Below are 27,559 nucleotides of genomic sequence, written 5' to 3' on the forward strand. Positions count from 1 at the left end.
CATATTACATGCAAATGTTTATTAATATGCACTGTCCCAAATAAAAATCAATTCAATTCAATTCAACTGCAGTCCGTCTGTCTTTTTTTTATTTTTGTCTCGATAAATGTATGTTTTGATTCTAGTTTTATTATTTTTTTTAGCTGTGTATATGTGAGGGGTGGGGGAAACCTGTTCGGGGACCAACCGTTTTCCCTGTCGGGTCTCCGATGTCGTTGGGCCTAACATCGTGGAGCCGGTGGTGGCCTCCGGCCGGAACCAACCTGAGGGCTCCAGTCGCGGAGCCTGCGGACCTGCCATCGCGGAGCTGGCGGGCTTTGGAGCGGGAGGAGCTGTGGTGGCGCGCGGCTGCAACCCGACTTCGGAGCTTCGGAGGCTCCGGCCGCATGCCCAGTGGATGGTAACATCGGGAGCTCGCAGGTCCCTGGTGGGAGACCGCTTTTCGGAGCTCCCACAACGGCAACTTCTCCCGCCATATCGCGGGGTGAAATGACTTGGAGCAGGGCCTAACATTGCCCGGCGCGTGTTAACGCCTCGACGTTGCAGTTGGACTGCTGGATCGCGCGAGAAGAACAAAGGAAGAGATAAGACTTTTGCCTTCCATCACAGTGAGGAGGTGTTGGAGATTCACTGTGATGGATATTTGTGTAAAGTGTGTTAAGTGTGGGTCTTGTTTTTTTTTGTAATTGTTAAGACTGTAGAAAATGCAATTTCATTCAAACCAAGCTGTTTGAATGACAATAAAATGCATTCTATTCTATTCTATTTATCCTATAAGTGTGAGTGTCTTCAGAAAAGGAAGAAAAAATCATTTAAAGAAATCTCAGCTACCAAATTTTGCTGCCAAAATAATTAACGTTCAATTAGTTTGAATTTTGTTGCATTTCATCCTGTATCTGTATACTGTGGACGGCTTGATTGTAATCATGTATAGTCTTTCAGCTGACTGAATAGCACGCAACAAAAAAGGTTTTCACTCAGTGAAAATGACGATATTAAACTAAACTAAATCTCAATGTAAACCTATGTTGTCTGGTTCTTGATTCCCCTACTCTAGATAAGACTCTGTCCATCTCCCCTATCTATTCCCCTCATGATCCTATCATGGTCGTGGCTATCCCTCGAGGTCGAGGATGATGGTCTACGTTCTGTTGTTTTTGTGGACTCTCAGGTGGCTTATGAGTCCAATCTTGGCTTTGAAAGTTCTTCGACATTCAGGATAGGTAATTCCAGATGGCAGATCGGGCTTTGGTTGGTGCTGCCTCTCTTTCCGGTTTTTTCTCTTTCCTTCTAATTCTGCGCATCTCTTGGCTTTGAAGGGCGCTGTTCCTTCTTGGATGATGGTTCGGCAGAATTTCTTGTCCTTGGCATTGGTTTCCCAATTGTCGATGTTGATTGCACATTTCTTCATGCTGGCTTTTAAGGCGTCTTTGAATATCTTCTTTTGTCCACCTCTTTTCCGTTTGCCTTCTTTAAGCTGGGAATAGAAGACTTCGATGCTAGATGTTTTTGCTTCATTCAGCACACTGATGTTGGTTCTTCTGTCTTCCCAACTTATATTTAGGCTGCTTCGAAGACATCGTTGATGGAACTTTTCAAGTGTTTTCAGATGGCGTCGGTATGGTATCCAGGTTTCTATGCATACAGGAGCGTTGGAATCACCACTGCCTTGTACACTAATATTTTGGTGTCTGTTCGGATGTCACGATTTTGAAAGACTCTCGTTCGAAGACGTCCAAAAGCTGTTCCAGCACACTTAAGACGATGTTGGATCTCGTCATCAAGGTCGACATTGGAGGAGAGGTGACTTCCAAGGTACGGAAAGTGATCCACATTTTCCAGGGTTGTTTCACCAAGTTGAATTGACGGTTCTTTCCGATTTGTCTCAGTTGGTGACGAATGGTAGATAACCTGAGTCTTTTTGGAGTTGATGGCAAGTCCAAGTTTCGTGTATGTACTGTTGATGGCGGTCAGGATCTGTTGCAGATGATTTTCTGAGAGAGCTGCAGCACAGTTGTCGTCTACATATTGGAACTCGATGAGGGAGCTCATAGATGTCTTAGTTTTGGACTTGAGACGGGCAAGGTTGACAAGTCTGCCATCTGTTCTGTAGACGATTTTGATTCCTGTGGGTAGGTCGTCCTGGATGATATGGATGGTTGTCACAATGAAGATGGTGAACAGTGTTGGAGCAATCACACATCCCTGTTTCACTCCTGATCTGACTTGAAACGGCTCACAGTTGCTGTTGCTGGCATGACTGTGGCAAGCATGTCATCGTGGAGAATAATAATAATAATAATAAATTTTATTTTTATAGCGCTTTTCTAAGACTCAAAGTCGCTTTACAATAGTAACAGACAATAGCAAACGGAGAAGCGGCGAACAAACAGCGCCAGCGTCCTCTCCGTGCAGCACATAAAGAAAGAATACAGACATAACAATAATAGACATTTAATCGGAATAACATATAATCGGAATATAACAAATAATAAAGACATCACAGAGACACAAATTAAAAACAGAATTCAATCCAAAAACAGAAAATCAAAAACACAGTGTGAAGAGAGAGCAGCGGCAACCAATTCGTGCCAGCGTCCACTCTCCCTTCACGGCAGCCATCTTGGACACAGACCTACAAGACTACAGTTAGACAAAAAAAATCATCCCCCCACAGTGGATAGCACTGTGGGAGAAGGCACAATGTCCAGTCCCCACCCCATGTTCACCCCAAAGTCAGGCCTATTGAGGCCACCGCAATTGCCTCTATGGAGGCCCGATGTCCCTGGCCGTTCTCACCGGGTGGTCTTGCCCCGGCGTCGGGAGAGTCCTTTCGGCGGCTGGGCCACTTGGAACGGCCGCTTTCTGGTTGGAGCCCGCGGCTGCCGAAGCCGACAAAGCCGACAAGGAGAAGTCTCAGGATTCGAATGTACATTTCAGGAGTAACTCAACGGGACAGGCAGCATCTCTGGAGAGAAGGAATGGGTGACGTTTCAGGTCGAGACCCATCTTCAGAGTGTGAAGAAGGAACTCGACCCGAAACGTCACTCATTCCTTCTCTCCAGAGATGCTGCCTGTCCCGCTGAGTTGCGCCAGCTTTTTGTGTTTATCCCTACTTCTTTTCTCAATACTATGAATGATGAAGGCCAATGTGCCTAAAGCCCTCTGACCAACTTATCGACCTGCAACACCACTTTCGAGGAACCATGTACTTGCATTCCTAAATCCCTCTGCTCTACAACATTCGCTAGAGGCCCACTATTCACTGTGAAAGTCCCTGGTTTGACTTCCCAAAATGCAACATCTTATCTGCGTTAAAATCCATTAACCATTCCTCAGCCCATTTGCCAAACTGATCAACATAGTGTGGTGTCATTTTTTATAACCATCTCCGCTATGTATGATACCACCCACTTTAGTGTAATCTGCAAACTTATGGTCATGTCCCACTTATGCGATATTTCAGGCGCCTGAAAAACCGGCAACTGTCAGAGTGGAACACACACGCACGCACGCACATTGCTTCCTTCACCAGCCTGTTATGCAGGCAAGGGACAGGGCAAGCGGGGGAGTGCTGTCTGAGTAAAATTCAGACGGTGCAAAGCCAAGGTGATACAGACACACACCGCGATGAACAGGAAGGTTGGAGCTGTAATTAAGACGGCTAAAGCAGTGTACGGTAAGTCCTTTACAAGAGGGGGGAGGGGGAGGGGGGAGGGGGAGGGGAGAGGGGGGGAAGAAGGAGTGGAGACAACTTTTAAGAAACCAGAGATACACGGCTGTGAAGCTCGGCGGACATTAACATTACTGGTCGATTATCCTTGGTTCTGAAAACTACTGCTTACGTTTTTTTTCCCCCCCAATGAGCCAATGAAATTCACCGGTCAGCACCGGTTACAACCTACGAAAACCTTCGACATCCTGGCAACCCACTAAGACCTCCTGGTGACCCACCTGCGGCACGGGAATTCTCCATACTCTCCCTACTCTCCATGGCGGCTTCATTCTAGCCGCGGCTAATTTTTCAACATGTTACAAACATATCAGCATTGATACAAACCACAAATAGCAATGCGTCCAGCACAAATCCCTGAGGCACACTAGTCATAGGCCACCAGTCTCAAAAACAACCATCCACCATTCCCCTCCTCACCAGTCTCATTGAAGACATTAGTCCTTAGGTGTCAATGGTGGAAATGTAATTAGAGAAGCAAATTTTCACGAGTGTGCGTCAGGTGCAAACCTTGGCAGAGTAGATCGTCTACATTCAGCATAATTCGCATGAACATTTTCACTACAAATGCCCAGATGATGATAAAGAACCAGAATATGTGTTTCTTATCTGTTCCTCATCACCTACACCACCCAGAGAATACTGTAGCAACCTGTAATTCTTACATCATTCCCCCTGCTAAAATCAGTTAGAATAGATCATGTGTTTTTCACTTTTACTTGCAGTGGAAGCGTGTTGCTAACAAAAAGATGTGCTATTTAAGGGACCAAAAACAATCTAAGTGAACTATATTAGTCTGCTGCTTTCCAATTTATTTATTGTGTGATAATTGAAGTACAACAACTATTTTTCAATGCTTTCGTAAGGACTGCTTAATGTATTCATGCTTATGTTCATATAATAACTAATAAGACTTTAAGGAATTATGAGATTACCTTCCAGTTGGTCTGCAGTGTTTGTTCCTTCTTCAGGGAATCTCGCAAAACTGCCTTCCAGCCGATGAAGTCACCAATATCCGCCTTTGTTTCGTACCCTTCCTTCAAGCAGTGTTTATACCAAAGTACCTCATCCTCAGCAATAACCCTCCAGGTTTTACTCACCTGAAAAACAAATATGTTTTTTTGGTTATGAAGATTAAATATTCCATGTGGTTATGGATATAACATCCAATTCAAACTCCGAGGAACATTACCATTACCTCCCCAATGTGCAAGCAACCACACTTATGCTTACAACTTCAAGAAAAAATCAAGGTGTCAAATAACCCAAATGATTCATGTATTTCTCAGAAGCCATTGTTTTTAAATACCTTCATTATAAGGTGTATTTCACTGCTCCCTGGGTTTCATTAACATTATGAAAAATGCAGATGAATGAAAACATTGGTTCTGCAACTCCATCAAACCCACAACTTTAATGTAATCATTAGTCTGATCACTTTTTTAAATCAATGTAAGCAGATATCTTGATATTAGTTGAATTTAAAAGTTTTTCATGGCATTTAAATTGAATGGACTGGGTGAGTTAAGATGATTATGATGAAGTCCGTTCCAAATTTACAGATTGTTTCAGCTTACACCCTCTCTTTCAATTCTCCAGTATTCACATTCAAGGTTTCTCGATTGAGGTTCCATTCAGTGAAAGATCTTCTGAGATCTTTAATCAAATATTGCAAGATGAAAAGCACAAAGGCACTTTAACTTTTCTTCATAATGAGATTCAACTGTTACATTTACCTGAGCACATCTTCCAAGTTCAGTTCTGCCAAGATACGCAAATATTCTCAGCGCCAGCTCATATGGCAGGTCAATATCAAAAAAGGGAATCTCATTTATTTCATTCTGCAACAGAAGAACATGCAGGATTAGATAATGCACTTCAAAGCAATAGATTACATTAGATATTTAAATGAAATACATGTCCCAGTCAAAATTAATTATGCTTGTAGTAACCTTATTATTTTATTTTTATGCATCTGCTTCTTTCTTGCCATACCTACCATTCCATACTATTGAATCTATCTATTTACTAGACTAAGTGGTACCCGTTGGGTCCCATGTTCACACGGGAGGGCTCGTCCCCCAACGCAATATTCCACCTCTGCACCAATTTCAATATTGGTGGCCAGTGGGGGGTGGGGTGGGGGGGGGGGGGGGGGGCTTTCTGGAGCGCTAGAATGGGTGTTGTGGGCTGAAGAGACTGGTTTCCAGAGGGTTAATATGGACATTGTGGGCCAAATTGATTTTTGGGATGGCAGCTCAGTCACTCAAGCCTGGTGTGCTGGCAGCTCACTCACGGCTAGTGGGCTGGCAGTTGACTCACGGCTATTCCTAGAAATTCCATTTCAAGCAGGGTGCAAGGCCACCAAATTCATTTGCAGTTTTCTGCCACTTCAAGCAAGGTGCAAGGCCACCAAACTCAAGTGCAGTTTCCTGCCACTTCAAGCACGGTGCAAGATACCATACTCAAGTGCGGTTTCCTGCCACTTCAAGCAGGGTGCAAGGCCACCAAACTCAAGTGCCGTTTCCTGCCACTTCAAGCAGGGTGCAAGGCCACCAAACTCAAGTGTGGTTTCCTGCCACTTCAAGCAGGGTGCAAGGCCACCAAACTCACATGAGGGTTCCTGCCACTTCAAGCAGGGTGCAAGGCCACCAAACTCAAGTGCAGTTTCCTGCCACTTCAAACAGGGTGCAAGGCCACCAAACACAAGTGCAATTTCCTGCCACTTCAAGCAGGGTGCAAGGCCAGCAAACTCAAGTGCAGTTTCCTGTCACTTCAAGCAGGGTGCAAGGCAACCAAACTCATGTGCAGTTTCTGCCACTTCAAGGAGGGTGCAAGGCCACCAAACTCAAGTGCAGTTATCTGCCACTTCAAGCAGGGAGCAAGGCCACCAAACTCAAGTGCGGTTTCCTGCCACTTCAAACAGGGTGCAAGGCCACCAAACTCAAGTGCGGTTTCATACCACTTCAAGCAGGGTGCAAGACCACCAAACTCTAGTGCAGTTTCATACCACTTCAAACGGGGTGCAAGACCACCAAACTCAAGTGCAGTTTCTTACCACTTCAAGCAGGGTGCAAGGCCGCCTAATTCATTTTTTCTAAAATCAATATACAGCGCAAAGTGGTAAAAATTAGACTTTTCATTATATAGATTTTCAAATCACATTTTCATTTTCAAACCACATTTTCAAACCAACCAGTTTAACACCAACCCCATTTTCAATTTCAAACTTCATTTTCAAACCACATTTTCTATTTCAAACCACCCACATTTTCAAACCAACCACATTTTCATTTTCAAACCAACCACATTTTCATTTTCAAACCAACCACATTTTCATTTTCGAACTAACCACATTTTCAAACTAACCACATTTTCAAACCAACCACATTTTCATTTTCAAACCACCCACATTTTCAAACCAACCACATTTTCATTTTCAAACTTCATTTTCAAACCACATTTTCATTTTCAAACTTCATTTTCGAACCACATTAAGGGCACTCACAGGTCAGTAAAACCACACTCACAGTTTAGTAGACATGTGTTCAGTGTTATTCACAGCTCAGACTGAGAGTCGTGACCTCTCGCTTCTCCCATCTTGCAGAGACTGAGGCTTCTTCTTCTTCTTTCATGTGGCGTGCACAGCCTAAATTTGTTGGACAACTTGTTCTATTTGATCTTCCGTTTGTGCACGCTGAGTTGATTGCATTAGTCGAAACAGGGCGGACCACGTGAAGGTTGCAATCTTCCACCCCTGAGACTGAGGCACGTCCACACTTCCGGGTTTTATAGTCCCTCCCCCCTCCCACCAGAAGGGGCATGGCCTTCATGGCGTGATTGACAGGAGACATTTTTTAAACATTAATAAGTCTTTTAATTTTCATCGATGGGAAAATTCCTCTGGCCCTGACAGATGGAGGGGGACTCTGAGTACGATGGCCAAAAATCACAGCCGTAAGTGGTAGCATTTTTTCTAAAATCAATATACAGTGCAAACAGGAAGTGGTCAAGTTTAGACTATTTGTTCATTACATAGATATTTTACATTGGCACTGTTTACATATTTCAACAATAGCAGAATGTCGATAAAAGTTGGAATTCATAGTCTAAAAATACTGAAATCTAAAGCTGCACATATTGTTGCTGAATTTGGAAATCACCAAAACAGAAGTGCCACCAGCAGTGGTATCACGTTATACTCACCAATCCCCAAGTTGGGTCCCTTTAGGAACACTCAAGTTAACACCTCGTCACCATATTTCTTGAAGCAAGGGCCAAGTTGCCCCAACAGCTGCTGACAACGTTCTACCGCTGCACCACAGAGAGCATATTAACGTATGGCATCTCTGTGTGGTATCTCAGCTGCACGGAGGCGGAGAGGAGAGCTCTTCAGCGCATCGTCAACAGAGCGCAGAGGATCATCGGGACAGAGCTACCAGCCTTGGAGGGCATCTACCACACGCGGTGCCTCAGGAAGGCCCTCAGCATCCATAAGGACTCATCACACCCCTGCCACGGTCTGTTTCAACTACTTCCCTGCGGCAGACGTTACAAGGCCTTCTACGCCCGAACCTCCAGACTCAGGAACAGTTTTATACCAAGAGCTATAGCGGCTCTGAACCGGCCCTAATGAGTGCCCCCCCACCCACCCCCTTTGGACAGTCTCCCTCAGATGGTCACGTCAATCAATTCAGCTTGTTTATTTATGTATTGTATTTATTTACCTTTCTTGTACATCAGTGGAGCTGCACACTAAATCTCGTTGCACTGACGTGCAATGACAATAAAAGATATATTATTATTATTATTATTATATAGCTAAATTCAAGGCAACAGCAACTATCCTTGACATCAAAGCAGCATTTAACCAAAGTTGGAATCAAGAAGTAACTCCAATCTAGAGCGTCACACACAACACTAACCACACCCCCCCACACACACACTAACCACTCCCTTCAATATTATGTTATCATTATTTCACTCCTTTTACCCCATCCCCAACCTATCCACTCATGCATAGCCCCCAACTCGCAGGCGCGTCTAGAGAGGTAGAGGGAGGGTGGGTAGAGAGAGGGGGCAGAAACAGGGAGAGAGGGGCAGAAGACGGAGAGAGAGGGGAGAGAGAGAGAGGCGAGGGGAGAGCAGAGGGGGAGATATGGGGGTACGAGGAGAGGGGGGGAGCGAGAGAGGGGGGGAGAGAAGCAGAGGGGGGATGAGATGAGAGGGCGGGAGAGAGAGGGGGGGGAGAGGAGATGAGAGGGGGGGGAGGGAGAGAGGAGGGGGGGGGGGGAGGAGAGGGGGGGGGGGAATAGGGGGGGGGGGAAGGAGAGAAGGGGTGGGTTGGAGCGAGAGGGGGGGGGGAAGAGGAGCGGGGAGGGGAGAGAGAGAGAGGGGGGGAGAGAGACGGGGGGCGGGGGAGACCGAGAGGGGGGGGGGAGAGAGAGAAGAGGGGGCGGGGGGGAGAGGAGAAGGGTTGAGGAGAGAGGGGGGGGGCGGGGGGAGAGAGAGGGGGGGGGGAGAGAGAGAGAGGGGGGGAGAGAGAGGGGGGGGGGAGAGAGAGGGGGGGGGGAGAGAGAGGGGGGGGCGGGAGAGAGAGGGGGGGGGGAGAGAGAGGGGGGGGGGGGGGGGGGAGAGGGGGGGGGGGGGGAGAGGGGGGGGGGGGGGGAGAGGGGGGCGGGGGGGGGAGAGGAGGGGGGGGGGGGAGAGGGGGGGGGGGGGGAGAGGGGGGGGGGGCAGAGGGGGGGGAGAGGAGGGGGGGGGGAGAGAGGGGGGGGGGAGAGAGGGGGGGGGGGGGGGGGGGGAGAGAGGGGGGGGGGGAGAGAGGAGGGGGGGGGGGAGAGAGGGGGGGGGGGGGAGAGAGGGGGGGGGGAGAGAGGGGGGGGGGGAGAGAGGGGGGGGGGAGAGAGGGGGGGGGGGGGGAGAGGGGGGGGGGGGAGAGAGGGGGGGGGGGGAGAGAGAGGGGGGGGGGAGAGGGGGGGGGGGGGGGGAGAGAGGGGGGGGGGGGGGGAGAGAGGGGGGGGGGGGGAGAGAGGGGGGGGGGGAGAGAGAGGGGGGGGGGAGAGAGAGGGGGGGGGGAGAGAGGGGGGGGGAGAGAGGGGGGGGGGAGAGGAGGGGGGGGGGAGAGAGGGGGGGGGGGAGAGAGGGGGGGGAGAGAGGGGGGGGGAGAGAGGGGGGGGGGAGAGAGAGGGGGGGGGAGAGAGGGGGGGGGGGAGAGAGGGGGGGGGGGGAGAGAGGGGGGGGGGGGAGAGAGGGGGGGGGGGGGGGGAGAGAGGGGGGGGGGGGAGAGAGGGGGGGGAGAGGCGGCGAGCGGAGCGGGCATGAACCAAAGGACTGCGAGTCCGGCGGCTTCAATCCACTGCCTGACGCTCGTTCTTTCTGCATCTTTTAAATAACGGGAGGGGAGGAGAAGGGGTGACGTTACTCGCAGCGAGAGGAAGACTGCATGCAGATCCATTGTGACGTATCAGCGAAAGACAGTCCTTTTTATTTCAAATTTTGTCAGATTTTTGAACATTTTCAGTAATAACTCATGAAATAAAGCATGACATTTTCAGATAAGGCAAGTTCTGACTCCACGGGAAAAACTTCTACCGGAATATGTAAAATATTTACTGTTAGCGCGTCGTTTTTTTTCCGCGAAGATGTGATTACACACAAACACACAAATAAATACACACCCAAGATCAGAGTTTTAAGTATATAGATTCAGTGCCTTGGCCTTTACAGCCCTCTTGGACAATGAATAACACACCTCATCACCCTGAATTAAGACATTTCTTCTCATTTCAGTTTGAAATGTCTTCGGCCTTATAGTTATTTTTTATTTTATTTTTTAAATTATTTATTTCGAATAGAATAAAAGAATAAATAGTAAAACGGTGATTACTCCTACTAGGCATCCACACCAGAAGAAATATCTTCCTTGCATCCAATCAGATTGGCCCTGACAGGCTTTGGAAGTTTCAATGAGTTCCCCTCATTGAGTGACAAGAATATCCTTTCTTACATGGAAGACCAAGATTGTGCATAATCTTCCAGATATAGTTTCACTCAGGGCAACACAATTATGTCAAAATGTACTTGCCCCTCCAGCCATTTCTTCTTGATAATGAAAGGCACTATACCATTTCCCTTCTAAACTGTACGCTGCAACGACCATATTTACTTTCAGCGGTTCATGTACAAGTCTCTATTCATATCAACACTTCTCAATCAAAGGCTATTTAAAGAATGCACCATCATTCTGTTTTTCCTAACAATGGGAAAAATCCACGTTATAATGCCTCTGTTAAGATTTTTCCCACTTGCTCATTTTAAGCTGTGTGGAAGCCTCTTTGCATCTCTACATAATCCACAATCCCTAGTTATGTGCCAATGACAACCCGTTTGATAGAGATTTTGAATCTACGTACTGTTCAGTGTGGTACTTCTCTGGCCAAACACAAGCAAAATATACCAGCCCAGGCAGGACTGAGCCATCCCTACAATCATCAGGCTATTAAACACGACAAGCTCCGAACTACAACAGACTATTATTACTATTGCACTATATTTGTTCATTTATTGAGTATGTGTACATGTGTATAGAAGCACACTGAACATTTTTCTCCCGTTATGTACTTTGTTTACATATTCTGTTGCGCTGCAGAAAGTAATGCCCCTGTCCCACTTAGGAAACCTGAACGGAAACCTTTGGAGACTTTGCGCCCCACCCAAGGTTTCCGTGCGGTTCTATCAGGTTTTTGTCAGTAGTGAATGGTCGAAAGTGGTTTCCGCTTCTTCTATATTCCGGCGATTATTTAAACAAATTCAAAACCAGCCACTACTAAAAATAGGTTGCCGTTTTAAAAATCGGTAATTTTTTAGTCGAAGCCGGTTGCGATGCTAGTTCGAGGTGGTTGCCGGAGGTTGCAGGTGGTTGCAGGTAGTGGAAGGTAAGACCCCATTAATATTTTCCACATGCATTTGTTTCTCATTCACTTTGCCATCAGGTCAGTAACCTACCATCTTTTATTCCTCTCTCCCATGTTAAAGAGTGAATGAGTATGCTGCCCTCCAATCTGTTGATTCTTTGCATATTATTCCAGAAAATGATAATCAATGCATCTGGTATTTCGATACGTACCTCCTTTACTCTTCCAAGATTCAACTTAAGAGGCTCTAAGAGTTTGAACATCATTCCATTTTTTCACTTCACCAGCATTATTCTCTCAATAATACTAATTTCCTTTAGTTCCTCACCTTCATTGGATCCTTGGTTCCCTAACCTTTCTGGAAGACTGGCGTACCCATGGCCTTCCATAGTATTTGTTGAATTGCTCTGTCATTTCCCTGTCCCCATTATGAATTCTTCCATATCTGACTACAGGGACCTACCACTGACTATTAATTTTTAATACATGCTCAGAGAAGTTTTTACATTCCCCGTTGTAATTTGATTCATATTCAGTAAAAGGTGCATAATTTACTTAAACAAATTTAGAAATTTGTAATGACTTTATTTGTAATAGCTTTAACGGTCCTAAACTGTAGGGAATTTACCCGAGAGCTTAATAATATGTGACTATTGCAGTCCTTGGTACATCACCAAACAATAGTTATGAAGAATTTTCTAAATTTTCCTCTTTGAAATGTTGGTTTAATAATTTAAAATTTTGAAGGAAAAAAAAGTGCAGTTTTGAAGCACTGATGTGATTTGCAAACTTATCAAGTGCTTGCTTAAAAGTATACGTTAAACAATATAGCACATACATAGAACATAGAAGAGTGCAGCACAGGAATGGGCTCTTCGGCTCACAATGTTTGTGCAGAACACAATGCCAAGTTAAACTAATCTCATCTGCCTGTACATGATCCATACCCCTTTATACCTTGCACTTCCATGTGCTATCCATAAGCTTCTTAACAGCCAATATCATATCAGCTTCCATCACCCCGCTTTGGCAATGCGTCTCAGGCCCCACCACTCTTGGTGTAAAAAAAAGTTTCCTGTTCATCTCCTTTAAACCTTCACCCTCAAACCATATAGCTATGCCATCTAGTGTTTCACATTACCACCTTGGGAAAAAATGGTTCAAAGGTTCTGTCTACCCCACCTAAGCCTCTCATTATTTTATACAAAATCGCAACAACTTGGAGCTCAATGGTCTTAAGACAGTGGAATTGATAGTAGACTTTTGGCGAGCTCCCCCTCCCCTCACCCCACTCACCATCAACAACACCACAGTCACATCTGTGGAGTCTTTTAAGTTCATGGGAACCATCATCTCCAAGGACTTTAAATGGGGGGCTACCATCGACACCACAGTCAAAAAGGCACAACAGAGGATGTACTTCCTGCGGCAGCTGAGGAAGCACAATCTGTCACAGGCAATGATGGTCCAATTCTATACGGCCATCGTAGAGTCTGTCCTCACCTTCTCCATCATGGTCTGGTTTGGCTCAGCCACCAAGCACGACACCCGGAGGCTGCAGCGAATCGTCCGATCAGCTGAGAAGGTTATTGGCTGCAACCTTCCCTCCATTGATGAACTGTACACTGCAAGGGCCAGGAAGCGAGTGGGTAAGATCATCTCTGACCCCTCTCACCCTGGCCACAAACTCTTTGAATCACTTCCCTCTGGAAGGCGACTCCGGACTGTCAAAGCTGCCACAGCTAGACATTAAAACAGCTTTTTTCCACGAGTAGTAGCTCTACTCAATAACCAAAAATCTGTTGCGTCCTTTTGCTCTGGTATTTTATTTAATTCACATGTTTAATCAATAATGTTTTATTATTATTGTTTAATGCTTTATGTGTCATTCCTAACTGTCACTGCATGTCGTTGTCACTTGCGGGCAGAGCACCAAGGCAAATTCCTTGAATGTGAATACTTGGCCAATAAACTTTTTCATTCATTCATTCATACTTCTATCAAGTCTCCCCTCAACCTCCAGAGAGAACAGTCCAAGTTTATCCAACTTCTCCTTGTAGCTGAACCCTCTAAACCAGGCATCATTCTGACATCCTTCTCCCCGCCACCCCCTGTCAGTCTGAAGAAGGGTTTTGGCCCGAAACGTTACCTATTTCCTTCGCTCCATAGATGCTGCTGCACACGCTGAGTTTCTCCAGCATTTTTGTGTACCATCATTCTGATATACCTCTGTACCTTCTCCAAAGCATCCACATCCTTCTGTAATGAGGCAACCAAAATTGCACATAATAATCCCCATATAGACCTGGGCTGGCATGGGCTAGCTCCTCATGCCAGCAGGATCCATCGCTCATCAGCGTTTTGGATTCACCCATATATTGCTACGAAAAAGTCAAGAGGAAGAATGCCCCTTGCGTCTGCGAGAGCGGGGGCGCAAGATAACTCATCGACAGACCACACGGCAACAGACCTAGGAACGGAATTGACTATGAGTATTACAAGTAGCACAGCAATTGACAGAGCAGCAGTACCGGCAGGACATAAGCTACAAAGTTGTATCTGTGGCTGGGAAAAGATAACATCAGAGAAGGGTCTCAAGATCCACCAGGGCAGGAAAAAGTGCCTGAGAGAGCTTGGTGTGGGGCCTCACATTAACCATTTGGGGTGAAGGTCATGAAACAGAGGACACAGAAGGAACCAGCAATCCAGTACAAGTCCAGGAGGCAGCAGGAGATCAAAAGACTGGTGAAAGAAAGCTGAGAAAACAGTGGGGGAAGGCCACAGAGGCAGAAAGGAAAGGACTCGAGGCACTGCAGGCAGAAATAAAGCAGCACCTGGCAATCCTGCGAAGAGCAGAATGCCTGAGAAAGCAACACAAGAAGAAAGAACGGGCGAGGACAAGTTTCTACAGAGATCCATATAAGTTTGTCAAAAGCCTCTTTGTCAAGGAGAAGAGCGGGATCCTGAGAGTATCTGTAAGGGAATTGGAGGAGCACCTGAGGAAGACATACTCTGACAACCGGAGGCATGAGCCCAGTCACCATTCCAGATGACATGCCACCTATCCACCCACCTGAGCACCAGATGGACATAAGGTCTCCTACTTGGAAGGTGGAGAACACAGTCAAACGGGCAAGAACAGCATCAGCCCCAGGGCCCAATGGCATTCCATAAAGGCTCAATAAGAACACCCTTGGTGCCCTGAAATACCTTTGGAAGTTAATGAAAGTGGCATGGGGGAAAGTAATCATACCTAAGGCATGCCGAAAGGCAGGAAGGATCTTAATTCCCAAAGAAAAGAACTCCTCAACCATTAGCCAATTCCGCCAGATCAGCCTTCTGAACGTGGAAGGAAAGATCTTCTTTGGTGTTGTGGCCCAAAGACTCTCAGCATTTTTGCAGAGCAATAACTTCATTGACACGTCAGTGCAGAAAGCAGGGGTACGTGGTTTCTCAGGATGTCTGGAGCATGCAAATGTCATCTGGCACCAGATACAAACTGCCAAGAAGGAAAAGAGAGATCTGCATGTGGTTTTCTTAGATCTTGCCAATGCCTTTGGTTCGGTGCCCCATGAGACTCTTTGGGCAGCTTTTAATTTCTTTCAGGTCCCAGTGGTCATCACAAAGCTGGTAAAAGCCTACTTCCAGGACCTCCAGTTCTGCATCACAACACAGGACAACACCACCGCCTTGCAGCACCTTGAGGTAGGCATAATGGCAAGCTGTACCATTTCTCCTCTGGTTTTCACCATGGCAATGGTGCTCATCATTTGAGCATCACGATGGGTGGTCGGAGGGGAACGTTTGAAGAGTGGGCTGCGTCTTCCTCCAATCAGGGCGTACATGGATGACATGACCACAATAACAACAACAAAAGCATGCACCAAATGCATGCTGGATAAACTCCAGGAAAACATCAAATGGGCAAATCCTGCAGTATTTCCATCGTCAACGGCCGGCTCACTGATGAAAGGTTCTGCATCAATAACGAGACAATACCAACTGTCCTGGAGAAGCCTGTCAAAAGCCTCGGGCGATGGTACACCACATACCTCAAGGATGCAGAGCCGGTGGAACAACTCAGGCAGGATACAATCAGTGGCCTCAAGCAAATCAACAACACTGCTCTCCCAGGGAAGCTGAAGCTTTGTTGCCTTCAATTCGGTCTACTGCCCCGACTCATGTGGCCAATTACCATCTACGAGGTCACTTTATCCCATGTCAACCAGCTGGAGAGACTGGTGAACTCACAAGCGAGGAAGTGGCTTGGGTACCGAGATGCCTCAGCAGCATAGGGCTCTATGGGAATGGAGCCCTCTCACTGCCAGTCTCAAGCCTGGTGGAGGAGTACAAATGTGCCAAAGTGAGGCTGGACATGACACTAACAGAATCCCGGGACCCAATAATAAGAGGTGTCGCTCCAACCCTAGCAACAGGGAAGAAATGGACTCCAGCAGCAGTGGTACTGGACGCAAAATCCGCCCTCCATCACCGGGACATAGTGGGCCATGTCCAACAAGGCCGAGGGGGCTTTGGCCTGGGAGCAATGAAACCTACCTGGCAAAAGGCTACTCCAGCTGAACGTCGGCACCCGGTGGTGGAGGAGGTGCGCCACCAGGAAGAAGCAGCCAGGTGTGCCAAAGCCATATCCCAAGCTAAACAAGGTCGCTGGATGATGTGGGATGGCGTAGAGAGGAGGAAGATCACATGGAGAGAGCTGTGGAGCATGGAGTCAAATAAGTTGAGCTTCATTATCAGAGCCACATAGAAACATAGAAAATAGGTGCAGGAGTAGGCCATTCGGCCCTTCGAGCCTGCACCGCCATTCAATATGATCATGGCTGATCATCCAACTCAGTATCCTGTACCTGCCTTCTCTCCATACCCCCTGATCCCTTTAGCCACAAGGGCCACATCTAACTCCCTCTTAAATATAGCCAATGAACTGGCCTCAACTACCTTCTGTGGCAGAGAATTCCAGAGATTCACCACTCTCTGTGTGAAAAAGGTTGTTCTCATCTCAGTCCTAAAAGATTTCCCCCTTATGCTTAAACTGTGACCCCTTGTTCTGGACTTTCCCAACATCAGGAACAATCTTCCTGCATCTAGCCTGTCCAACCCCTTAAGAATTTTGTAAGTTTCTATAAGATCCCCCCTCAATTTTCTAAATTCTAGCGAGTACAAGCCGAATCTATCCATTCTTTCTTCATATGAAAGTCCTGACATCCCAGGAATCAGTCTGGTGAACCTTCTCTGTACTCCCTCTATGGCAAGAATGTCTTTCCTCAGATTTGGAGACCAAAACTGTACGCAATATTCCAGGTGTGGTCTCACCAAGACCCTGTACAACTGCAGTAGAACCTCCCTGCTCCTATACTCAAATCCTTTTGCTATGAATGCTAACATACCATTCGCTTTCTTCACTGCCTGCTGCACCTGCATGCCTGCTTTCAATGACTGGTGTACCATGACATCCAGGTCTCGTTGCATCTCCCCTTTTCCTAATCGGCCACCATTCAGATAATAGTCTACTTTCCAGTTTTTGCCACCAAAGTGGATAACCTCACATTTATCCACATTATACTGCATCTGCCATGCATTTGCCCACTCACCCAGCCTATCCAAGTCACCTTGCATCCTCCTAGCATCCTCCTCACAGCTCACACTGCCCCCCAGCTTCGTGTCATCCGCAAACTTGGAGATGTTGCATTCAATTCCCTCGTCCAAATCATTAATATATATTGTAAATAGCTGGGGTCCCAGCACTGAGCCTTGCGGTACCCCACTAGTCACTGCCTGCCATTCTGAAAAGGACCCGTTTACTCCTACTCTTTTCTTCCTGTCTGCCAGCCATTTCTCTATCCACATCAATACTGAACCCCCAATACCGTGTGCTTGACATACATATGACGTCCTTCCCTCTCCCACAAACCTAAATCTTTGGCTGGGAGAGGAACCAGCCTGCCCCCTGTGTGCAGTTCTAGCAAACCTCAAGCACATCCTGGTCGGTTATAAGACCAGCCAAACACAAGGCAGATACACCTGGCAACACAACCAGGTGCTGAGGTGTTTGGCAGCTGAATTCGAGTGCAAGAGAGTTACCACCAACGCCATGCCTATCAATGCCCAGATAACATTCCCGCAAATACCATCCTTCATCCGGGAAGGAGAGAAACAGAGGACTAACCCCTCGCCTCTCAACTCATGCCCACTGAACACAGCCAGGGACTGGGAAATGCGTGTTGACCTAGGCCAGAGGCTTTCGTTCCCAGTTGAAATCGCAGTTACCAACCTGCGGCCAGACCTCGTTCTCTGGTCCAACTCCTGTCGGCGTGTTTTCATCATTGAGCTGACGGTCCCATAGGAGGAGGCTGTGGACGAGGCTTATGAAAGGAAAAAGCTCCAATATTCAAACCTTGCAGCAGAGGAGAGAGGTTGGAGTGTAAGGGTGTGTCCAGTGGAGGTGGGGTGCAGGGGCTTTGTAGCCAATTCCACCGCAAGGCTCCTGAGGGAAGTAGGAGTCAAAGGGCAGGCACAAAGGAGCAGGCACAAAAAACTTGCCAATACCGCCGAACGGAGCAGTCACTGGCTGTGGCTGAAGAGGAAAGATGCTGTCTGGGCTGCCACATGACCATCTAGAGGCTAACAATAAGACCCTCACCCAGGTCTGATCAACCTGCGGTAGGCCTGCCTCGACTGAGGGTGTCTTGTGATAAAAGGCCGAAACACCCAGTGACGTTGAGGTACACAACTGAAGATGTGTCTGATTGTTAGCAAATTCACCTAGTGGTCATACCCAAGAATGTCTCCCCCCCACAAACCCCCCAACACCCCTCGCCCACACACCACCCTCCCCCCCACAACCCCCACTGCCCACAACCCTGCCAACACCACCATCAACACATAGAGCACAAAGTCATGGAGGTAATACTAAACCTTATAAATCATGGGTTAGACTGTTAGATTTCTGAGTGCCATTCTTTAGAATGGATGTTGGGCCTTAACAGAGGATACAATGGAGATTTATTAAATTATAACAGGAATGAGGGATTTCTGCATTATTGAAGCTGTAGAACTGGGACTGATCTCCATATAGGAAATAAGGGAACAAACACAAACATTCTGAACTATGAGCGATTACAATGAAATAAATAAAGGGAAGCTATTTTCTGATATGAGCATCAGTCACCAAAGGCAAAATAATTGACTAAAGACACAGAAGGGAAAAGAGAATTTTTAATGGAATAAGATGATTTAGGATGCACTGATTGAAAGAGTGGTGGAAACAGATTTAATAGCAAATGTCAAAAGGGAATTGGATAGATTTTTGAAGGTGTCATGGGAGAAACCAAGGCAGCGAGACTAATTAGACAGTTTTTTCAAAGGCTGGCACAGCTCCTCCAGCGCTGCAAGATGTTGATTCTATTTTGTTCCATTTCTTATTCTGAACAGTGTTAAATATGCTCCATGAAATATTTATTCAAATACTACTAAGTTCAAGATGTATAAATCAATTTTCTGATGGGGAAGCTACTTTGCAAAATAATTTGTTTTAAAATATGGTTTGCAGCAGCTCAATATTTTGACTGTGTATTGACTACTACATTATTCATTGCATGGAGGTGGAAAATAGCTCGAGGCCCAATGAGAGTGCTTTATATCTTTGGCATCAAAAGCAATTTTTGTTTTGTACTTAATTACTGACCTCAATGTTTAATCTCCCTTTCTAATAATTTAGGCCATGATTCCATTTAATATAAGTTAGTAAAGTAATCTCTTAAATTAATAGTGATTGATTGCTTCTGTGTAATTCAATGAAATAAAACTAAGATGCCAGAACACTTAAGCAAGCAAAAGAAATGGACGCATTGTTAAATGTGAGCGAAATATGTTCCATGATATTGGAAGGAAATTGAAGGGAGGGTACAAGAATGTGGCCTTGCAGAAATTCACATAGCCACTGTACTCCTTCCTGTGGAGGTACTCCCACAATGTTGGTGTGTAGAGAGTGCTAGGATTTAGACTCAGTGGCAAAAAAGAGGCAGCAATATATTTAAAAACCTGTTAAAGAACTGCAGATGCTGATTTACACCGTAGGCACAAAATGCTGAAGGAATGGGTGACGTTTCGGGTCGAGAACCTTCTTCAGACGTCAGACTCAGTCTGAAGAAGGGTCTCAACCTGAAATGTCACCCATTCCTTCAGTCCTGCTGAGTTACTCCAGCATTTTGTGCCTATTTCCAAACCTGGATGGTCTTGAACAACTGTACTATAACGTCCCAAACTCAGGGTAATGATGCAGACCACCACCGATTTTCCCGAGTTCTTGCTGCTCTTTTCTCTTTGTGATTAAGGTCACAAGTTTTGTTTCAGTCACACACTACCATCTGCATCCAATGAATTTCTTATAAAAAGCAGGTGAGTGTGCTGAGGTGGGTCAAAGGGAGAATATGTCAGAATCAGATAATGGTAGAAAATACTGGAGCAAAGAAGATAGAACTACAACACAAGAAATGCATGATATAGAAGAATGAATAAGAATGTAGATAGTTCCCTGAAAGTGGCATCATAATAGATAGGGTGATCAAGGATGCTTCTGGTACATTAGGCTTCATCAGTCAGGGTGTTGGGTATAGAAGTTGGGATGGAATGTTACAGTTGTACAAGACATTGGTGAGGCACCATTTGGAGTGCTGAGTCCAGTTTTGGTCATTAAGCTGGAAAGAGTGCAGAGAAGATTTATGACACTATTGCTACTAACTTGAGCATCAGAACTACAGGGAAAGGTTGGGCAATCTAGGACTTTAATCCTTTGAACACAGGAGGCTGAGGGGTGATCCTATAGGGGTGTATAAAATCATGAGGGGGATAGATGGGGTGGAAGATTGCAACCTTCACGTGGTCCGCCCTGTTTCGACTAATGCAATCAACTCGACGTGCACAAACGGAAGATCAAATAGAACAAGTTGTCCAACAACTTTAGGCTGTGCACACCACACGAAAGAAGAAGGGGAATAGATAGGGTGAATACACAGAGTCTTTTGCGCAGGCTAGGGTGGTCAATAACCACAGGACACAAGCTTAAGGTGAGAGGGGCAAGATTTAATAGGAACTTGACGGGCAACTTTTCACTCGGAGGGTGGTAGGTATATGGAATGAGCTGCTTGAGGAGGTAGTTGAGGTAGGTACTATAATGGCATTTAAAAGACACTTTGACAGGTACATGGATTGAAAATGTCTAGAGGGATAAGGACCAAATGTGAGTAGCTTAGATAAGTATCTTGGTCGGCATAGACGAGTTGGGCTGAAGAGCCAGTAACCATGCTGTATGACTCTATGACTATGCCACTTGGCCTGTCAACAAGTTCTATCCTTCAACAAGCTGCATTTTCTTGCCTTATCCCCAAATCCAATGACTCCCTTAATATCCATAAATCTTTCAATCTCTGTGTTAAATGCAGTCAATGGCTGAACCTCCCTTCCTCTCCCTGCTACAGAAGTCTAAAAACTCACAATCATCCAAGTGAAGAAAAATCTCCTTGTTTCAGCCCTAAATGTCTACAACCAACTTTGAGATTGACTCATAATTCTAAACTCATAAGACAGTGAAACATTTTCTCAGTATTTTCCCTGTATCTAGCTTTTAAGAATTTTTCAATAAGGTGATTCTTCTACGCTCCGGAGAAGAGAGGCAAAGCCTACTTAACCTCTCCTCCTATCGTAGTTCCACCACCATGGAATCAACCTTCTGAAGTTTTGTTGCACTCTCACAAGTATATCTTCTTGTAGGTAAGAAGGCTAAAACCATGCACAACATCCCAGGTTTGGATCAATGTAACAGTTATATATCTTGACTTTTGTAAAGATATATAACTAGGACAAATTCTATGATGAGCTCAACAAACTGATTGCAGTGATTCCAACAACTGAGCCCCTGTTCCTCCTCAGAGATTTCATTGCTAGGGTAGGGGCAGACCAGCTGACGTGGCTGTCATGCATCGGTCACCATGACACTGGAAGAATGAATGAAAATGGACAGAGGCTGTTGGAACTGTGTTCTTACCATGGTCTCTGTATTACCAACACCTTCTTTTAAAGCAAGCACCACCACAAAGTGTCATTAAAACACCCCAGATCCCACCATTGGCACCAACTGGATTTCCTCATCACAAGACGATCGGTGTTGGGCAGTGTACGAGCAGTGAGGAGCTATCACAGTGCAGACGGTGACACTGACCATGCTCTAGTGTGCAGCAAAGTGCGACTACAGCTGGCAAGCTGCACCGAGCTAAACCTAAGGGTCGCCCTTGCATTAACACTGCCAACACTGCTGACAGCAAATATAATGAATATTTTGAGAGCACCCTTGTGGAGTCCCTACGCCATCTCCCACAGCAGAATGCCTCTGTAAGATGACATTCCATTACAGATACCATCTATGAAGCTGCCATCTCCACTTTTGGCACGGCTATGACCAAACCAGGATTGGTTTAGGGCCAGTTTATGTCCTAGTAGATGTTGCCAGTCATCGAAGTCAAGCGCACTGGTCTTTCTTACAAGAGCAATCCATGTGAGCAGACCCTATCTGCTCTCAGCGCATCACAGAGCTTTGCACAGCGTACTGCCAGGAAGTGCGCAAATGACTACTGGCTGAAACTGTGTGCAAAGATCCAGTGCTCTGCTGACTGCGGGAACATACAGGGCATGAAAGGTACATAGTATCAAGAGAGCAGGAGGCCCCAGAGTGAGAATGACAGCACCTCTGAAATCCACCAAAGGGGAGACTATAGTCGACCTCAACCAGCAGATGGCAAGATGGGTGGAACACCACTCTGAATTATATTTGCAAGAAACATCAGTCGCACATAATTACAGAGGAATCTCGCTGCTGCGTACTGTGGGCAAGGTTTTCGTACGTTAGTTCTCAACAAGCTTCATGTGCTGGCTGACGGTGTGTACCCAGAATCCTAGTGTCGCTTTAGAGCAGGCAGGTCCACCATCGAGGTGATCTTCTCAGTGCGACAGCTCCAGGAGAAATGCAGGGAACAGCAGAAGCCACTCTACCTGTTGTTTATAGACGTCACCAAACCATTCGATCTGGTGAGCAGAAAGGGACTGTTTTAACTGCTTGAGAAAATTGGCTGCCCTCCTAAGCTCTGCAGCATGATCATCTCCTTTCACAAGGACATAAAAGGTACAGTTGTGTACGATGGATCGTCATCTGAACACTTTCCCAATCATCAGTGGTGTGAAGCAAGGCTGTGTATTGGCATTGACCCTCTTGGGGAAATTCTTCTCCCTGCTGCTGACCTGCGCTTTCGAGTCATCCCTGGATGGTGTCTATCTACACACCAGATCCAGGGGAAAGCTCTTCAACCTGGCTCGCCTGCATGCTAAAACAGTGAAGGAGGTCCTCATCAGAGAAATGCTCTTCGCCGATGGTGCAGCACTTGTATCCAACACAGAGGAGGGTCTGCAGATGCTCATTGATAAATTTGCAGATGCCTGCAGAGAGTTCGGACTATCAATCAGCCTGAAAATGACCAACATCAGAATGCAGGGCGCTAGCCACGCACCTTGCATTAAAATCTATTGCCACACACTGGAAGTGGTTGAGGATTTCACTTACCTCGGATCTACAATCTCCACCAACCTGTCTCTGTCCACAGAAATCACCAGACGAGTCGGGAAAGCGGCAGCCACCATGGCCAGGCTTGCTAAGAGGGTGTGGAAGAACAAGCTCCTTGCTGAAAACACCAAAATATGTGTGTACCAGGCATGCGTCCTGAGCACCCTCCTGTACAGCAGCAAGACATGGTCTGCATACATGCACCAGGAGCGCTGTGTAAACACCTTTCATATGTGCGATGCCTGAAACGGATTTTCAGTATCTCTTGATAGGACCGCATCCCCTACAGCAACATCCTGGAGCATGCTGGAATCCCCAACATGTACTCTCTGCTGAGTCAGCGACGCCTCTGTTCGCTTGGCCATGTTCGACGAATGGAGGATGGCCACATGCCAAAGGACATCTTGTATGGCCAGCTTGCAACTGACGGCCTGTCCTCCGCTTCAAAGATGCCTGCAAGCGGGAAATGAAGGCTTGTGGCATCAACACAGACAACTGGGACGCTAAGGCAGAGGATCGCTGCACATGGCGTGAGATTGTTCAGGTAGGGGTTTAGGAGGGCGGGTGTGGGCAGGAACTTGCGTGCTGCAGAGAGGAGGGCCAGCGGCAAGAAACGGGCTTCTACAACCCCAACGGGCTGCTTTATCTGTTCCCATTGCAGCAAAGATTGTCACTCGGGAATTGGGCTGGTCAGCCATATCAGACGTTGGCAACGTGTGCAAAGACCCAGGAGACCTCACCGTGCCGCAGAAGCACGGTCTTTCGAGACTGAGAGCTGCCAATGATGTACTTGGATTTCCTTACAATAGAACCTAACATTCCACTTTGCTTCCGAACTGCCTGCACGCCAGCTTACACTGCCATGTTCAAGCACATTCTGGTTCCATTGAATATCAATATTTTGTCATCTCAATTATCAATATTTACCCAAAAAAATCAGCATTTCTCTTTGTTCAAGTTCAAGTTCAAGTGAGTTTATTGTCATGTGTCCCTGTATAGGACAATGAAATTCTTGCTTTGCTTAAGCACACAGAAAATAGTAGGCATTTACTACAAAACAGATAAATGTGTCCATATACCATGATATAAATATATACACACATGAATAAATAAACTGGTAAAGTGCAAATAACAGAAAGTGGCTATTAATAATCAGGGTTTTGTCCGAACCAGATTTAATAGCCTGATGGCTGTGGGGAAGTAGCTATTCCTGAACCTGGTTGGTGCAGTCTTCAGGCTCCTGTACCTTCTACCTGAAGGTAGCAGGGAGATGAGTGTGTGGCCAGGATGGTGTGGGCCTTTGATGATACTGCCAGCCTTTTTGAGGCAGCGACTGCGATAAATCCCCTCGATGGAAGGAAGGTCAGAGCCGATGATGGACTGGGCAGTGTTTACTACTTTTTGTAGTCTTTTCCTCTCCAGGGCGCTCAAATTGCCGAACCAAGCCACGATGCAACCGGTCAGTATGCTCTCGACTGTGCACCTGTAGAAGTTAGAGAGAGTCTTCCTTGACAATCCGACTCTCCGTAATCTTCTCAGGAAGTAGAGGCGCTGATGAGCTTTTTTGATAATTGCGTTAGTGTTCTCGGACCAGGAAAGATCTTCAGAGATGTGCACACCCAGGAATTTGAAGCTCTTGACCCTTTCAACCATCGACCCGTTGATATAAATGGGGCTGTGGGTCCCCCTCCTACCCCTTCCAAAGTCCACAATCAGTTTCTTGGTTTTGCTGGTGTTGAGGGCCAGGTTATTGCGCTGGCACCATATGGACAGTTGCTCGATCTCTCTTCTATATTCTGACTCATCCCCATCAGTGATACGCCCCACAATAGTGGTGTCGTCAGCGAACTTGATGATGGAGTTCGCACTGTGGTTCGCTACGCAGTCTTGGGTATAGAGTGAGTACAGCAGGGGGCTGAGCACGCAGCCTTGAGGTGCTCCTGTGCTGATTGTTATCGAGGCTGACACATTTCCACCAATACGAACAGACTGTGGTCTGTGGATGAGGAAGTCGAGGATCCAGTTGCAGAGGGATGAGCAGAGACCCAGTTCTGCGAGTTTGGTAACCAGTTTGGAGGGGATGATTGTGTTAAATGCCGAGCTGTAATCAATGAATAACAGCCTGACATGTGAGTTTTTGTTGTCCAAGTGGTCCAGTGCGGAGTGGAGGGCCAGCGAGATCGAATCCACTGTTGATCTGTTGTGGCGGTACGCGAACTGCAGTGGGTCCAGGTTTTTGTCGAGGTAGGAGTTGATTTGCTCCATGATCAACCTCTCAAAGCACTTCATCACCACCGGCGTTAGTGCCACTGGTCGGTAGTCATTGAGGCACGTCACCTTACTCTTCTTGGGCACCGGTATAATTGATGCCCTTTTAAAGCATGTGGGGACCTCAGACCTCAGAAGTGAGAGGTTGAAAATGTCCGTTAAAACTTCCGCCAGTTGGTCCGCACAGGTTTTTAGAACACGACCGGGTATACCATCAGGACCAGGTGCTTTTCGGGGGTTCACCCCTCAGAAGGATTTCCTGACATCGGCATCTGTGACTGAGACTGAAATGCCATCACAGCGAATGGGGGATCGGGAAGGCACATCAGTATTCTTCCTGTCAAAGCATGCGTAAAACGCATTGAGCTCGTCAGGGAGTGATGTTACACTGACATTCGAGCTGCCTCCTGGTTTCGCCTTGTAGGAGGTGATTGCATTCAGGCCCTGCCACAGCTGCCGAACATCTGTCTCGTCCTCCAGTTTGGAGCAGGTCCCTTTTGGCCTTTTTGATGGCCTTACCAAGGTCGTATTTGGTCTTCATGTAGGCCACTGTATCATTGGAGGTGAATGCCCTGTGTCTATACTTATCGAAGTGGATTACTCATATTTTCCCACGGTACTCAATCTGTCAAGTTATTACCCACTCACTTGGTTTTTTAATAATCTATTGAATCTTCTTCGTATCCTCATCATTACTCACATTTTCACATTAAGAATGTAATATTTGGTCACTCAGCCAAGCCTTGGAAATGCATTGTAAGTAACTGGGGCTCAAGCACCCACTTAAACATAGAGTCATAGAGTGATAAGCCCCTGTTCCACTTGGCGACTTTTTTCGGCGACAGCCGACAAATAGGTTATCGCCTCATGGTCGTGGCGTGACGCGGGCTGACGCCTGTGTTGTCGTGAGCTATCTCCGCAAGTGTCGTCACTTTTTTCTTATCGCCGCTGGATTTTGAAATGTTCAAAACCTTGCGGCGACAATGGGCTTGACGTTGCCTGATGTTGTCTGCCGTCTCCTGTCGTAGGTGCTGTCGTAGGTTGTCGCCAGGTTGATGCCAGGTGACGTACGATGTCACAAGGTCATGACCTCGGCGAATTCCTTTTGCGACAACCTGCGTCATCATACGTCAACCGGTGACAGTGCCTGCATCAAGAAATGGATCAAAATAACGTTACTTGTCCTGTTGTCTTCAGATGTAGCAGACAGTGTCGTAGCTTGTCGTATCTTGCCGTATCATGTCGTGGGTGGACATAGGTTGACCTCGGTTGTTGTTGTTTGACGTCTATGCGGTCGTAGGTTGTTATATGTTGTCGCTGTTGTGGTTGTCCCAGGTCCCGAAAAATTGTGACGGATTACGTAAATTGTCACAGCTTGATGTCAACTGCGTCATAGCTTGTCGTACACCTTGATGGCTTTTCGGCGACCTGGTACGTCATTCAATGACGCCGGCAGCCGCCGAAAAAAATCGCCAAGTGGGACAGGCCCTATACACTGTGGAAAAAGGCTCTTCGGCCCAACTTGCCCACACCAGCCAACATGTCCCAGCTACACTAGTCCCAGCTTCCCACATTTGGTCCATATCCTTCCAAACCTGTCCTATCCATGTACCTGTCTAACTGTTACTTAAATGTTGAGATAGTCCCTGCCTGAACTACCTCCTCTGGCAACTTGTGTGAAAAAGTTACCCCTCAGATTCCTATTAAATCATTTCCCCTTCACCTTAAACCTATGTCCTCTGCTCCTTGATTCACCTATTCTGGACAAGAGGCTCTGTGCATCTATCTACCCGATCTATTCCTCTCATGATCTTATACACATAAGATCACCCCTCATCCTCCTGCGCTCCAAGGAATAGAGTTCCAGCCTATTCAACCTTTCCCTATAGCTCACATCCTCTAATCCTGGCAACATTCTCATAACATTTCTCTGTACCCTTCCCAGCTTGACAACATCTTTCCTATAACATGGTGCCCAGAACTGAACACAATTGTCTAAATGCGGCCTCACCA

The 27,559-nt window shown here is 46.7% G+C and overlaps 1 protein-coding gene across 1 annotated transcript in view; it reads right to left on the reverse strand.

Annotated features, from left to right (window-relative positions):
- Window positions 1–27,559, reverse strand: part of fbxw8 (F-box and WD repeat domain containing 8) — a 182,592-nt gene that overhangs the window by 152,132 nt on the left and 2,901 nt on the right. Inside the window, exons 2-3 of the mRNA XM_033043117.1 lie at window positions 5,470–5,574; window positions 4,669–4,833 (exon numbers count right to left, since the gene is read on the reverse strand). Coding sequence (XP_032899008.1) covers window positions 4,669–4,833; window positions 5,470–5,574 — 270 coding nt within the window. The remainder of the gene's footprint in view (window positions 1–4,668; window positions 4,834–5,469; window positions 5,575–27,559) is intronic.

The sequence above is a fragment of the Amblyraja radiata genome, chromosome 25, assembly GCF_010909765.2.
Source record: "Amblyraja radiata isolate CabotCenter1 chromosome 25, sAmbRad1.1.pri, whole genome shotgun sequence".
NCBI lineage: Eukaryota > Metazoa > Chordata > Chondrichthyes > Rajiformes > Rajidae > Amblyraja > Amblyraja radiata.